The 15,572-nt window shown below is 53.1% G+C and overlaps 1 protein-coding gene across 1 annotated transcript in view; it reads right to left on the bottom strand.

The window, feature by feature from the left end:
* TBCD (tubulin folding cofactor D) overlaps positions 1-15,572 on the bottom strand; it is a 158,686-nt gene that overhangs the window by 51,206 nt on the left and 91,908 nt on the right. The window contains exon 15 of the mRNA XM_042967304.1: positions 6,078-6,135. Within this exon, the coding sequence (XP_042823238.1) occupies positions 6,078-6,135 (58 nt within the window). The remainder of the gene's footprint in view (positions 1-6,077; positions 6,136-15,572) is intronic.

Genomic DNA, 15,572 nt, shown 5'->3' with positions numbered 1-15,572 from the left:
CAGTTTGTGAATTCTAGCCTTGTAACAGGCTCTGTGCTATCAGTGCAGAATCTGCTTCAGATCCTCTGTCCCCCTCTCTCTGTCCCTCCCCTACTCGTGTGGGCATTCATTCATTCTCTCTCTCTCAAAAATACATAAACATTAAAAAAAATTTTAAAAAAGAAAATAAGAAATAAAAATGAAATCAACCAAAAAAAAAAAAAACAAAAAAACAACGGAAGTAAGATATAACATCAATTTACATAACATGCAGAATTTAGGAACACATTTACCATTCTGATGACTTCATCAAAAAGGTAAAAAATCATAGAAGATTTGTGTGGAAAAGCACAGCCCTGGAACAGGTAAAGCAGTCTTGAACAAGAGTGGTGAGGAACCTGAGGGTTGAGTGAGCACGTGGACACAGACAGACACACAGAAGGGTGCAACAGAACAGAAAAACAGAGAACACCTTTAGGACCGGGGCCAGGCCATGAATTCTGAGACTGGACACCAAAAACACATTCCATACAGAAAAAACATGACAAATTAATCGCATCAAACTTTAAAACTCCTGGTCCATGCCCTGCGTGGTCAGGAGGACAGAAGCCACCAGCTGGAGGAAGGCCCACGAGCCACAAGCCAACGAGGGCAGCCCTCGCATCTGGAGCTTAACAAAGTCCACACAACAAGACACACACCAGCCAATGAGGAAACAATCTGAAAGATGCCCAGATGGTTTCACCACAGAAGAGACACAGGGGCAAAAACAACGGGGGCGGGGGGCACATAAAACCACAGTGCGGCATCACCACACACGCCATGGGACCAGCCATCGGACGGCAACCCCGAAGGCCGGCAAGGCTGTGGGAGAACTGGATCCCCGACAGATCGCCAGCGGGAAAGTGAGACGGCCCGTCCCCTGGGGGACACAGGGCTAAACATGCAACTACCATCAACCTGCCGTGGTGCTCCTGGTGTTTATCCAGGAGAAAGAGAAGTCACGTTCACACAAAAAGCTGAACACTGCTCACAGCAGCTTAGTTCTGGAAACAATGTAAAACCAGATGCAACCCAGAGTCCTACAACATGCAAATGATTCGCACCGCTGTGGCTCTGCTGGCACCAGGGCCGACCAGCAAGGAGCAGAAGGGGGCTGTCGGCCCAGCCGGAGCCCAGAGGGACCTGCAGGGGTCACACTCTGGGTGACTCCATCCATGCGACATGGAAGCAAAAAGTTGGAGAGTCACAACACAGGGACTTAAGAGGCCAAACACCAGATACAGTGTTGAACCCAAGACTGCAGAACTTTTAGCTACATGTGGACTTTCAGGACAGTCAGTGTAACTATGGATGAAGCAAGGCTCCCAGGCCCCCTCTCTCTCCTCACCTGAACCTCCTAGGGGCAAACACCGGGCCGCCCGTCTGCACTGCTCCCTCCTTCCTGGCAGAGGGACAAGTTCTCTCAAAACACTGACGTGTTTGAGGGCTGTTGAGCACCTTCCAACGTGCAAAGCAACTAACACTGAACAGAACCGCTATGTGACTGTAAGTGTTTCACAGATTCACAAATGCGTTTGCCCTAATTAACCAGGCTGGTCTCCATTCTGCCACCCTACCCAGATCCTCACGGGCCCGGCGTGAAGGCTGAAAACAACAGGCATCGAGGCCCCACAGCGCCTGGCACAATGGCCCTTCTACCATCACCATCACTGACCAGGAGGCATGTCGCTGGAGCACAGGTGGGAAGCGATGGTACATGAACCACAGGGGGAGAGAGAAAGGGTCCAAAGAGACACAGCACTCAAACCTTCCATGCGCCCATGCCCTGTGGTCCCTGGGTGGGCAGGGTGAACTTGTCCTCAGGCCAGCGCACAGGCCCAAGCCCCTGTAACCGCGGTAAACATTGCCCACGAGCAGGAGGGACCCAGCACAGAAAGCATGAAGCGTGAGCACAGACAGGCCAGGAAGGGGAAGACACGCCTTCACCTGAGGAAGCAGCTCTGCAGTGGGAGAACTCTTACTCCCAGTTACCAAGTATCAACCCTGTTGCAAAAGCTTCACACAAATGCGTCTTTTACCCCTACCACTCTAACTTTGCATCTGCTAGGTAGGCAGGTGTACACAGGTGATGTCCAATGCAAAGAATGTCCTGCTCACTTTAAAGGATTGTAATTCAGGGACGCCTGGTGGCTCAGTCGGTCGGGCGTCTGACTTCAGCCCAGGTCATGATCTCACGGTTCGTGGGTTCAAGCCCCGCGACGGGCTCTGTGCTGACAGCTCAGAGCCTGGAGCCTGCTTTGAATTCAGTGTCTCCCTCTCTCTCTGCCCCTTCCCTACTCATGCTTTGTCTCTCTCTGTCTCTCAAAAATAAATAAACATTAAAGGATTTTAATTCTAACTTGAAAAACAAACCAAAAAAAAAAAAAAAAAAGATTTCTGGTTTGTTTCACCTCTTCCTCGGGTTTATAAAGATATCAGTGCTATGATTTTACTACTGCTCCCCATTAAAATGTTTGACTTCACAGTAAACAGAAAATGTAAAGGCTACTTTCATTTAACGAAGAGTCATCACTGTGTCTAAAAGAGTGTCAGGATTACTGCCTGTGGGTAAACATCAGGGCAGAACGTGAAGGCTTCTCAGGGAATCACAGGCTTCCTGATGCTCAGACAGAAGAAACAGAACTGTGTGAACACAGAAGAGACCAGCTTTGCTGGCGAACTTTCTCTTGAAACAAAGTTTTAAGGGCTGGAAGCCAATTGCCTCTTCTACCAGGCCTATTTCGGGGTACGCAGGCAGGCACTGTCAGGGGTCATGGGAGACCCACCAGCCAAGCTCCCACATGCGAAGGAGGCCCATGCTCTGCCTCCATCACCCAACCAAAGGGAGCGGTGCCACGGGCCATGCTCACCTATTCATGAGACACAGGTCTGTGGAGCACCCACCACACGTTGCCAGCAGGTGGGCATGTGCGAGCCAGGGCCAGGCACCAACCGTCCTCCTGGTGACACGAGACAGAGAGCACAGTGACAGTGGCATGACAAGTGCCATGACAAGTGGCAGACGGGCTGTCCCCAATGCTATGTCGCTGTACCTGACAGATGGACAGACAAGTTCCTTCACTAGGAAAAACAGACATGCTAAACAAACTGAATTAATGACTTAAAATACTTGCAAAGAAACCAAAGACCAAACAGGCTCAGATGGGTTCACTGGTGATTTCTACCAAACACTGAGAGTAGAAACAAACAGAGCGACATCAATCTTTTCCAATTTCTTCTACAAAACACAAGAGGAAGAAATGCTCCCCACTCCTTTCACAGGGCCAGATCATCTTAGTTCCAAAGCCAGACAAAAATACCCAACAACTGGGAACTACAGACCAATACCCCTTACTAATACCGACTCAAAAATCTCAGCAGTTCACTGATTCAGCAAATAAAAAAGGATTATACCAAGAGAAGTAGAAATACAAGGTTGGTTTAATACCTGCAAATCAATTCAGAGGGCCCATCACATTAAGAGAACTAAGGACAGAAACCACACAACCATCTCACCATCCAACATCCTTTCATGATTTAAAACAAACAAACAAAAAAAACAAAACCCCACAACAAACTAGCAGGACTTCCTCACCCTGTTGACGTGCATTCACAAGAGCCTGAGAGCAAACAGCGCACTCAACAGTGAGAGCTGGTGCGTCCCCAAGACAGAGTGAGGCGGTTGTCCCCTCTGGCCCCCACTGCTCAGCAGGGTAACCGCAGCCCTTCCTACCAGCCTCTTAGACAAAAGAAAGAAAGAAAAGGCATCAAAACCAGAAAGGAAACAGTAAGGTTTTCTCTTCCTCACAGAGGAGGAGATCTTGTGTGCAGAGCCGTGGGGAGCACGTGCTCCCCAGACCCAACAAGTGAGCTCACACACAGAGTGAGGGGAAGGTCCAACCACATCCACGCCTTCCGCCCACAGAGCCAGCTGTGGGTGCAGGCCCCGCGGACCATCCCCACCTTGGAGCTGCCGGCCCTACAGGAACCCCGAGAAAAGACCCAGGAACTGGGTCCACACCCCAGGGGCAGCATGTGGTGTCAGGGACCCAGGAAAGCAGGCCCTGGGGAATGGCAGAGCAGAAAGAGAGATGTGGCCGAGGGCTGCCCGGCCTGGGCTTTCCTCTCGTGGGAAAGAAGCAGCAGGCCCCGCCCCTCTCAGGAACCGTGCACGTGGGCACCTCACCCGAGTGGCCATGCCACACCACCACCCACCTCCGTCCTCTCCCACGTAAGCCCGGTACTTCCCCGGGTCCCAGCCACTCTAGCCTGCATGATGCCAGCTTGAGTGTAATACACTAACAATCCCAAAACGTGTCCCCAGAGCACATGAGAGCGAGCCCAGCAGGTGCTGATCTCCCAAACCCCACGTTTACAGCAGTGCCTCGCCTGCTGAAGGTGGCCTGAGCGCACCTGTGTGTTCTGCCATCGAACAAACCTGCCTGCTAACCTGTGTCTTCTGTCACTAGTCAGAGGCTCCTCCACAGTATCTTTCTCCATCAATGTGTAATAACCTTGCTGAAGTGAGTGCTCAAATCACAAACGTGCATTTTGACAAGCGGCCACACGGTGACGATCTCTCAGTTTCTTCTAGCAGACGCTGCATCCTCCTCGTTCTCATAAGCCTGTGTGGCCTCCATCTGGACCGGGCCACAGGACACAGATGCTCCATCCATCCTCTCTCTACCACCCACCCCCAAAAGCACGCATTCACTCCACTCAGGACACCTGAAGTCAGCTTCAGCCTCCGCGTCTGGAGGCAGAGCGCTCCCGAGCAAGGCCCTCCCAACTCGCCTACCTGTCCCACTGGCGCATGCCCATTTCTGAGCCAGGAAGACCTATCTTCCCATGATGCAGCGGGGGCCCCAGGGTAAGGTGGGCAGCTCTCTCCTCTCCCCAGCATGGGGCCCTCAATCCAACCCCTCAGCCCAACCATCCACAAAACACATTCATGTCCCCACAGCGGAGAACCCCCATTTCTGACAACACCCAGGGCCCACAGAAAACCCTCCCAACTCCCAGCGCCTCGCAGCTCGGCCACTCCTCCTGCAGGTCTCCCTCTAACCCCAACCACACGGAGACCAACCCTCGGCCAGCACCAGGGCCCTCCTGGCTTCACCCCCACCCAGCCATCTGCACCCCACATCTTTCTCAAAGCACTGCCTTTATGTCCATTCTTCGCCTCTAAAAGCTTGGGCAGCTGCTGGTCTGTAACTGAAGCTAAGGCTCTCATCTCCAGAAAGTCTGTCGCCTCAGCTACCAGGTACTCTCGGCCCTGCTTCTGGTCCCTCAGCACCTCCACCAGCCCATGTCTGAGCCTGACCTAAGGGACTTGCCACCAGTTAGATACCCCTGTATAAAGCCAGGACACAGCCACTGACACTTCCAGCGAGAGTTCCCGGGACCAGGCCTGGCAGTCATCACCTCTACTAGCATCCATGGAAACCCCAAAGCAGAGCTCAAGGCCACAGCCCGGCTGTCGGGGGGAGCACGAGATGTCTGTGCAGAGGCTCCTGGTCAGTGCCCTTCAGAAGCAACCGTGTAGCCTGCCCAAAGTTCCTGCACACAAAACCCACCCAAAGGTGAGGTGGCTCTGGGGGGCCCGGGCCCAGCACCCAAACCCATGAAGCCCTGCTGGGGCCGCCAGGCACGGCCAGCGAGGCCCCAGGCCCAGCGTGACCATGTGAAGCTGAGCTGACCCCTGCTTGAAGGAGCTCCTGGTGAGGCTCAAAGCCACCTGCTCTGCCATCAAACCCAGGTCACAGCCACAGAGCCCACCTTCTCCTCCTTCTCCAGAGCACAGGCCGTCCTGAGCCGTGTCCGGTCGTCAGGCACCATCCCATCCACCCAACGAGGGTCGACATGGCTGGGAGTGGCCACTTAATCCCGGCCCCCCTTCCCAGGATAAAGGCCTCCCGAAACCGGGAGGAAATGCCAACTGCTCTCCACCGCCTGGCTTCCCGGACACCACGCTCAGGCAGCATCCAGGAGCACTCGGCCTGCACAGCAGAGCCCGCCCACACCACCGGGACAAGGAACGAGACGAGACCACTCACAGAGGCTGCTCTCCTGCAGTTGATGTTTCGGTCAAACACCGTGGCAATCACCAGAGCGCTGTGAAAAAGAGTGAAGAGGACTAATTAGAAGGAAGTCTGCGAAAGGACACAGATCCTGTGGCAGGACTCAGGAGCCTCTTTCATTTGCTCAGTGTGTGCCGCATGCAGCGAGTTCCCAGCACCACAGGTGGCCGACCCCGGGTCCCTGAGAGCCACATGAGGGGCACACATCCGAGTGCCAGCAAACTCCCAGGGAGAGGAGCTGCCATGCACAGGGGCCCAGGGGCAGAATGCGCTCGGCCCGCTCCGGGGGTACCCAGAGGATGAGAACCAGGAGCGCCTGGAGCACCCGGCCAGAGCTCCCCACGATGGACGGCGAGCACGTGCCATGGGGACGTGCACGGGCAGCCAGGGGAGCCTAGGGGCCCTGCCCCTCGTCAGAAACGTGACCTAGTGCCAAGAACAGCTATTGGGAGCACTCAGCATCCTCCAGATGGCCCTGCCACCCCCAACCACACTTGGACAGACTCCATTTAAACCCCTCTTCCTCAGGCCGCCACACTCAACTGTTACTGATGAGGCAGAAAGCACCTGTCTGACTTTGTGTGGCTTTAGTAACAGAAAACAAAGGATCTGGGGCAGGACTGGAAACAGTGCCGTTTCTAAGGGTGACTCGAGAATTTCCATCTCACGTCAGTCTGGAGAAAACGCCTTTAAAAAGGGGTATTTCGGACACACGGAGGCCTCCTCAATGCCACACCACCTGTCTGCCCCAACCCCGCTCCTACTGCCGTACCTCAATCCTCCTCCTTCATTGGCACATCCGCATCGTCCAGCAAGCCCAGCCTAAACAGCCACCCCCTGAATCCAGCCAGCCCCTCCAGCTACACCACGTCTGTCAATACTGCATGACAGCAGATTAACGCCCCCTTGCACAAATGTCCAGGCACTGGCCCCGGCACCTGTAAGCATGTGACGCTGGCCGGCAGGGGGCATTTACGGCTGCAGGTGCAGTCACAGAAGCTAGTGAGGGAGGCCACGCTGACAGACCCATGCAGTCACAAAGCCCTCGGGGATGGAAGCAGGAGGCAGAGAGCCCGAGAAGGACGTGGCCCAAAGCTACCAACAGTGAAGGTAGCGGAAGGGCCACAAGCCAAGGAACACGGCAGCCTCTGGAAGCCGGGAGAGGAATGGATTCTCCCCCAGAACCCCCAGAGGGAACCCGCCCCAAGACACCTTGCTTCCAAGCCCAATGAGACCCGAGTCAGACTAGTTGCCTCCACGCCCAAACTATGAAATCCTCCCGCATAGTAAGAATGAATGAGGCATCAACTCATGAAGCTACATCATTTTGCTAAGCAGAAAGTCCACGTGGCGTATGTGTCTAGACAGAACACATTCTAGAAATGGCAATATTAAAAGGCCCAAAGCCCAGTCTGGTGGTGGCCAGGGGTCGGATGGCTGAGTGCTGGGGGGAAAATGGGGGACCTGGGAAAAACAGAACTACTGTTTGGGACTATAGTTGTGGTACCCAACTCTGAATCTGTCAAAAGCCACCAAACGTAAAAGAAACCATCAGGAAGTGGGGGACACCAATAGCCAAGGGAATGCGCCTGCATCATACAGGCCAGCTGTGTGACCCTGGACAGGGCAGGTGAGGAGACGTGCTTCTCACAGGCTGTGGGAGACTCTGGAGCCACCACACGCAGACGAGAAAACACAAGGCCGAGGAGAGCCAGGAGGAGGAAGCGAAAGGGCACAGGAGAAAGCTACGACGGCAGGGTGATGGCCTGGCTTTGCAGGGTCCACAGGGACAGACGGAGGGGACTCCGGGCGGAGGCGCACTTGGTTGGTACTCATGTATCAGGGAGTGTGAGCAGAGTCCAGGTCTTGGATCTAAACACAACCCCCGGGACACAGCTGATTCCAGGGCTGGGGCAAGGGAACAAAAGTTTGCCCAGACTGTAATGCTAGAAAGCGAGAAAGTATTCCAAAACATGAGAAAAGTCTGAGTCCTACTGAAAGGACACAGCAGCCAACATGGAACCACTTCCAATGGCCAAAAGTGGAGCCATGTGAGCGGCCCCTTCGACAAGGGTCAACCATAGGTCTGAGGGTAAATGACATGGTGGGTAAAAAGGGGACAGGGGATGCCTTTCTTTATAAGAGTCACTGTGCACCTGCCACAGGCAAGACCCACAGACGGGCGCAGACACTAGTGGCCAGAGCGGGGAGAAACGGGGTAGGACGCGATCTCCAGGAGCCCCGACAACATGCATCACACATGAAGGAAGACGATCCCAGTAGCTTGACAGACCGCACCTCAACCAGGAGACCAACCAGCATCTCGCACACTGAGTCTGGGGTGGGCCCAGCCATGACGCCAGCACCACGCACTGGCTGCAGATGAGAAACGGCATGACACTCATTTTCCTGTGTGGGCGCAAGCGGGGTTAACATGGGGGGAGGTGGTGCAGGGCCTATGGAAGCCCTTCCTACTCTTCTGGGAACTCTCCTCTAAGTCTCAAGTTGGTTTAAAATTAAAATTCTGAAAAGCAATTAAGCATCTGAAGATTTGTGTCTGAGGTCCTTTCACAGGTGAAGCTGAAAGTCACTTCAGCAAAATCCTATCACCAGAGCTCACTCCCTCTCTCCTCTAAACTCTCTTCACCATAAACTATTGCCAAAATGAGTTTTAAATAATAACTGGGCTTACAACTAAGGAGAAGTCACCTGATTTAGTAGGAACATTAATTAATTCTACGTCAACATAATGGGTTTTGTTAATAAAATCGTAGAAATCGTTAAACCGATTGAGACATGTTAGTGTGATCTTTCAATAACTAAAAATTACATTAACTACGGTTCTCAACAAAAACACGTGTGGTATATCATCCCACAAATATTCTGAGAATTAGTGGAAATTTTAGTACTACATTTACATTTAATAAGAGCCGCTGCTTCATAATCCGTAAGATGGCACGCCTTCTAGGAAGAGAATCACCAAGAACTTCTGCTTTCTTCCAACATCTGACACAAGAAAAAGGCAGACTTATAACTTCCTGACTCTGGGTCCAGTCAATACTGCCAAAAGTTCATACTTCAATATTAATATTTTACACTGAGTTCTTAAACGTCCTACAATCTATTTGTCCTACATTATAACTTTTAAATGATCACCGAGGAGAGAGGAGCGAGTGCAGAGAGGCAGCCGCCACAGGCCAGCCATGACCCGGGGACTGCTAAGTGACCACGCATTTACACAGCACCGGGCCCTGCCTGCCCGTCCGTGGACGCGCTGGCCCCACTCGGGGCGGGCTGAGCCCACTTCCTACCAAGCTCTTCTTGACGCGACCAAGGCCGCTAAGAGCTGACAGGCTTCACTGCAGGCCTGCCTTCAGGCTCGTTCTGCGACGGAGGCACAGTATTCCGGATGACCGTGGAAGCAGCTTCCGGTTCTTGTGTTAGCCACCCTTCCTTCCAGCTCCCCTGCCAACTACGGCCACTCGGCAGGGTGGGGTGCCACGCAGTTACCTGAGGGAGCCTTGTGGAACAAGATGTGTGCTCACACTCGTCCGTGCTTGGCTTCAGGTGACTCGCTGGGACCCCAGCAGCTCTAGCTGGGAGTCGAGCTACACAGGGCCCAGCGCACACCACTCAGCTCCTGCACTTACTTGTCACAGAGCTACGGCTCGTCAAGACCACACACCTCGGGAGCCCCAGAAGGTTCTACGTCTATGTAACCCCGAGCAGAATGAACTAAGTGCAGCATGCAGTGTCACAGGAAGCGGGCCTCCCACACAGGGGCCTCTGAGGGGCCACATTAGCTGCGGCCGGGGAACCTGACCGAGGGTCTTGGGCCGCCTCACCCTCAGACAGGTTAGCTCCTGTACTCACATGTTAGTGGCTGAAAATGTTCCCTGCTTTATTGACGTTCAACCAAACTTCACAAAACAGAGTAGGACAAATATAGCAATGCCCCTTAAAAACACAGCTTTTAGCGTTTAGCCAAACACCGTTTTACTTTTTAAACACAGACTCTGAGGTTAGTTCAAGAAATCAACTGTGCATGTACCTGTATATGGTTTTTAATACTGTTCTGACTGAATATTTTGTTTTTTTTATTATTTTTTTAATTTACATCCAAATTAGTTAGCATATAGTGCAACAATGATTTCAGGAGTAGATTCCTTAGTGCCCCTTACTCATTTATCCCATCCCCCGTCCCACAACCCCTCCCATAACCCTCAGTTTATTCTCCATATTTATGAGTCTCTTCTGTTTTGTCCCCCTCCCTGTTTTTATATTCTTGTTGTTTCCCTTCCCTTATGTTCATCTGTTTTGTCTCTTAAAGTCCTATGAGTGAAGTCATATGATTTTTGTCTTTCTCTAATTTCACTTAGCATAATACCCTCCAGTTCCATCCACACAGCTCCAAATGGCAAGATTTCATTCTTTTTGATTGCCGAGTAATACTCCATTGTATGTATATACCACATCTTCTTTATCCATTCATCCATCGATGGACATTTGGGCTCCTTCCATACTTTGGCTATTTTGATAGTGCTGCTATAAACACTGGGGTGCATGTGTCCCTTTGAAACAGCACACCTGTATCCAGTGGACAAATGCCTACTAGTGCAATTGCTGGGTGTTCTTTTTTTTTTTTTTTTAATGTTTACTTATTTATTTTTGAGAGAGACAGAACATGAGTGGGGGAGGGGCAGAGAGAGAGGGAGACAGACTCCCAAACAGGCTCCAGACTCTAAGCTGTCAGCACAGAACTGACGCAGGGCTCAAACTCCAGTGATTTCCTCGTGAACTGAGCCACCCAGAAGCCCCAAATATTTTTTGATCTGATTAAATCTTTTAAACTACTCTAATTTCACACTTTCAGAACAAAACTGACTTATCTAGAAATACTAGCATGTTTCAAACAAACACAGGTCCAGGAATATTATAAATGTGGAAGCTCCCACAGGCCCGGGGTCCTTGTGCTCTCCTGAGGGCCCCTCTCCGCAGCGGGCCGGAGCCCAGTGTGTGAGTCACCAGCTCTCGTTCCACACTCAGCAAGGGGACATGAAGCATGGCCCCAGGCTAGCCCCGCACACTGCCTGCCAGGCCTCAGTCGGGCTGGAACGCGTCTCTGGTGTCTTCCCGTTTGCTTTCACTGCAGAAGCCTGAGTGATACTTTACCAGGATTTCCCAACATGCAGAAATGGTCTATGTTAAACAGAAAGGGACTTTCTTTCTTGTCCGCGCCAGGGGGAAGCTGCACGCCTCCACCTGCCCCAAGCTCCAGGCACCTGGTTTTCAGGAGGAACAGCAAAGAGCAGATCTCACCCCAAACTCAATTTCTGTTAGCCTGTACAATATTTTATAGCAAAACAGAAGTAAAGGAACTTTTCAAGTAGCTACCAGGCTAATAACTCATTATCCATCCACACTGTCTGAAAAGCGCAAATCACATCACTTTCTGAGTAAAACACAGGACCTGCCCATGGCCGAACCTTCCTTCTCTAAGTCGTGAGAACCAAAGCTCACACCAGTTAATACTATGGTAAAACACAAGAAACTTTTAAAGCACTTTTGTGTCCCAGCAGAGCCAGAGCGAGGCAGAGTGTTTACCGCGTGGACAGGTAAGGGCACCCTGGTCACTAACCGCCATTTAACTTTTCTTGAAAAACAAAAGGTTTATCTTCCCTCTGGAAGTCTGCCATTAAGAAACGCTGAGTGAGAACAAGACATAGCTTTGAGCAATGCTTGCCATTTCCTGATTTTTCAGGACAATCTTGCCCTCGAGGAAGAGATCTGGGACTCTCGATCCCCAGGCACTGCCCACGCTGCACGCTGCTGGCCGGGCTTGCTCCACAGGCTGAGTGGGCTGCGCTGGTGAGGGAGGGCCCTACGGCGCTGATGTCAACAGGGGCTTGGCTTACCAAAGAGTTTCAGGTGAGGAAATCACTGGAAGGTGACAACCAACGCATATGCTGGCAACAGCCGGCTCCTTTTTTCTTCTTCTTGCAAATTAGCTTCTGATTACTGGTGTGGAGCACGCACAACCATTTGGGACGATTTTAACTTTGTGTTTCATTGTTCCTAAATTATGTGTGGCTTTTCAGGAAGGCCTACTTACTTTTCCACAAAATAATTATTATATATAATGCTTAAGATTTACAGGTTTTTAGGGGCACCCGGGTGGCTCAGTCAGTTGAGCATCTAACTCTTGATTTAGGCTCAGGTCAATGTCCCAGGGTCATAGGATTGAGCCCCAAGTCAGGCTCTACACTCACACTGTGGAGCCTGCTTGGGATTCTCTCTCCCTCTCTCTCTGTCCCTCCATCGCTTGTGCTTGCACGCTCTCTCCCAAAAGAGAGGAAGGAGGGAGGGAAGAAGATGAGTTTTTAAAACAGACCGACACGATTTCAAAATGTGATTGAATCTACCTAAAAACCTCCTTTCTCTGACATTTCTAAGACAAAGAAGGTCCATGTATACTCACCAGGAGGGAGAGAACCATGTTCCTGCAGGAAGGTGAGCAGGTAACCCCGGAGCTGAGCCCCACCTCTCGTGGCCAACTGAGGAGGTGAGGCCACAGAGTGACACCCCCCTGGGCACCTGCACCGAGCCCAGGCCTGCCTCCTTGCTGTTACTCCCACCCCGGTTCCTTTCATCAGATATTTCTATTTCATTTCCAGAATTTCGTTCTGATCTCAACTACCTACTTTTGCAGGATCCACTGGAGAGTTTGTGAAAGTACAATTAAAGATATCATGGTTTTATCATGAGCCAGGATGAATGGGTTTAAAGGCTGACAATTAAAATGTGGTCACTTATTACAAACCAACGGAGGCAGATCTCGAAGGCCACACCCCAACCGATACTCCTGGGGCAGGGAGGCGCGCGCGGGCAGCGTCCGCCAGGCTCCCCGGCACCATGAGTCACCTCCCACCCGCCCTCCCGCCCCCGGATGCCCACAGTCCAGATGGACGGGAAGAGCTGGGGCACAGGCTCCCTCAGAACCTGCTAAACTGGCCCGAGAGCCTGCCGGGCGTGGCTCCAAAGGGCACTGGCTGATACAATCCTGGGATAGGCACAGGGAGAGGGGACAAGACGGGCCTTTTTCACAGAAACTCCTGGGTAAGTTAGGTGAAATTAGGAAGGCAATGAACCAGGAGTCTCCAGACTCCCCTGCCGCCTACTGGTCTCCGTGCTGTGATCCCAGCAATCACTCGGGCATGCCGAGGAGTCTGGAAAGCCAATCTCCCTGAGATCGAAGGACCCACTGGAACCCAGGGGATCTCCGTGGAAGGACGCTGGCGTCCCCCATAGTCAATGCTCTCTGCTCCCTCATGCTCAGCGAGTTGCTCAAAATGTGTCCTGGCTCAGAAAGGTCAGTGTTCTGAACGCCCACCTCCACACCCTCCCTGTGCATTCCAGAAACACGGTAGGGCCCTGAAAGACTCCCTGAGACCCCCAAGGAGCGGGCTCAGCCCCACCCTCTCTGCCATAAGCAGTCTGCAAAGGCATGCTCACTCCGAGGGCAGACCAACCCAGGCGGACTAACCCGGTGGTCGCCGGTCCCTTGGAAGACCTCTTGCCAAGTGCCACACACCAAGAAGTGAGTCAAGAAGTCAGGATCCTCTCAAAGCACAGAGCCAGCTCCCTGGGCCCCAAGTCTGTCTTTGCTTCTCTGGATAATGGTGGTGACCCTGCAGTAAGATGTGCTGGTGCCCCTCGGCCTCCAAAAACTCAGCCCCACGTTGTGCAGGAAGCACGCTCCAGAGAAGGGAGCTTACCGGTTATTGTGCAGGCTGGTCCAAAGGTCCAAGGGTCTATGACCTGCTTATGCCTGGGACCCACACACTCAAGCCAACCCCCGACTTCCACACCCATGTCATGCTAAGGCCAGGCTTAACATTTACCAGCAAGTCTCTCCATTCATTGATACTTCACTTTGATAGTCACCACTGAGATCGGGGTGTGACAGTAAGCTCTGAAAATGCAGGAAGCCCAGAGCCTCCCTCCCTAAAACCCTCCCTCCTGAAAGCCCAGAGCTCTGGGGAGGAACCCTGGGCCCGCACACATCAGTGGGGACATTAGGGTTGCGACCCTGAGGTGCCGAAAGAAGCTGTCCTCAAAGTACAGAACAGTGTGAATGCTGGCCGCTCTCCCTTCTGTGAGGCTCTGCACATGCAGGGCTCCTGCTGTCCAGGTGAGCGAAGTCTCACTCCGATCCCATTTCCTCTGGCGACCTTTCATCCTCAGGCCCCACTTCTCCTATCAGGCTGGACCAAAGAGGGTCCCTGGAGAAAGGAGGGGCACAGATTCCTGTGAAGCTTGAGGCTCTCAGACAAATGTCAAACTGAAAAGCAAGTGTGTTGGGGTCATTTGCACTGTGCAATGGGAACGACCGTGTGAGAGCCGGATTCCCCTGAACCGCCGCGTGTCGCGTCTGCTGCACAGCAGGCTGTCCGGGCTTCTCGGCACAGAGGCAGGCCGTGCCCTCATGCAGAGCTGGGCCTGCCCCAGCACCCGTCTGCTGGGAGACTCTGGCTGAGTGTCCTGAGCACTGTCCCTTGCTCATCCTCAATGGAACGGGAAGAACCATGGCCCCTACCCACACCTCACGGCATCGTCCTGTGACTGACGTCAACAGTAAGCACATTTTCTGCCTTCGTTCTCTAGCTACAGAAGCAACTTCCAAAGAGTTGAGAGGCAGGACAAGAAAGCAGGCAGGGACTTCCCTCAAGCCGGTTTACAGCACAGTGGAGGGCAAGTGCAGAGGCAGCGAGAGGGGGAAAGGGCCGCAGGTAGGGCCCAGGATCTGGCAGTCTCCCTGGGGCAGCCTGGCCCTCGTTGCTCCCGAGGGTAACCAGCAGCCACAGCCATGGACGAGTATGGGACGTGGCACACGCTGCCTTCTGCCCCCTGGGCCAGCTCCTCTGCAGGACAGCATCTCGCCAGACCACTGCCCTCTGGCTCCGCCCCACACCTCCCCAAGTGGACACGGCTAGGGAGAGCCAGGCCTCTTTATGACTTCCTCGGAAACACTTTATCTCCTTGAGCCAGGATCACAATCCTCAGGTTCCTCTGGAGGCTTTGCTTTGATGTGAGAGTCAAGATTGAGTGATAGAGGCCTCAGCCACGCGTCTCCGGTGGTAAACAGGCCTGAGGTCCCTCTCTCAGCCCTCAAATCCTGGGGACATGGGACACCAGTAAGATGGGAGGGACACTCCAGTCCCCAAGCCCTCTGCTCCCACACAGAGGAGCCACAGGAGCCGAGGCCCTGGCTGCCCTCTGAGCATGCTGCGGGCCAAGTGGACTGGCAGCTCCCACGGGCGCCCAGGGACACCTGAGGAGGAGGACCTGGCCTCCAGGACCCTGAAGGGTCTCGCGCACAGACCTTGGGGGTAGCACGCCCCCCGCCCCCACCTCCCCAGGTCGAGGCAGCTGCCACGACCTGTGACCTGAGCACCATCCTGAAATCTGTTT

This window comes from Panthera tigris, chromosome E1 (genome assembly GCF_018350195.1).
Source record: "Panthera tigris isolate Pti1 chromosome E1, P.tigris_Pti1_mat1.1, whole genome shotgun sequence".
Taxonomy (NCBI): Eukaryota; Metazoa; Chordata; class Mammalia; order Carnivora; family Felidae; genus Panthera; species Panthera tigris.
This window is presented reverse-complemented; position numbering and strand designations above follow the sequence as displayed.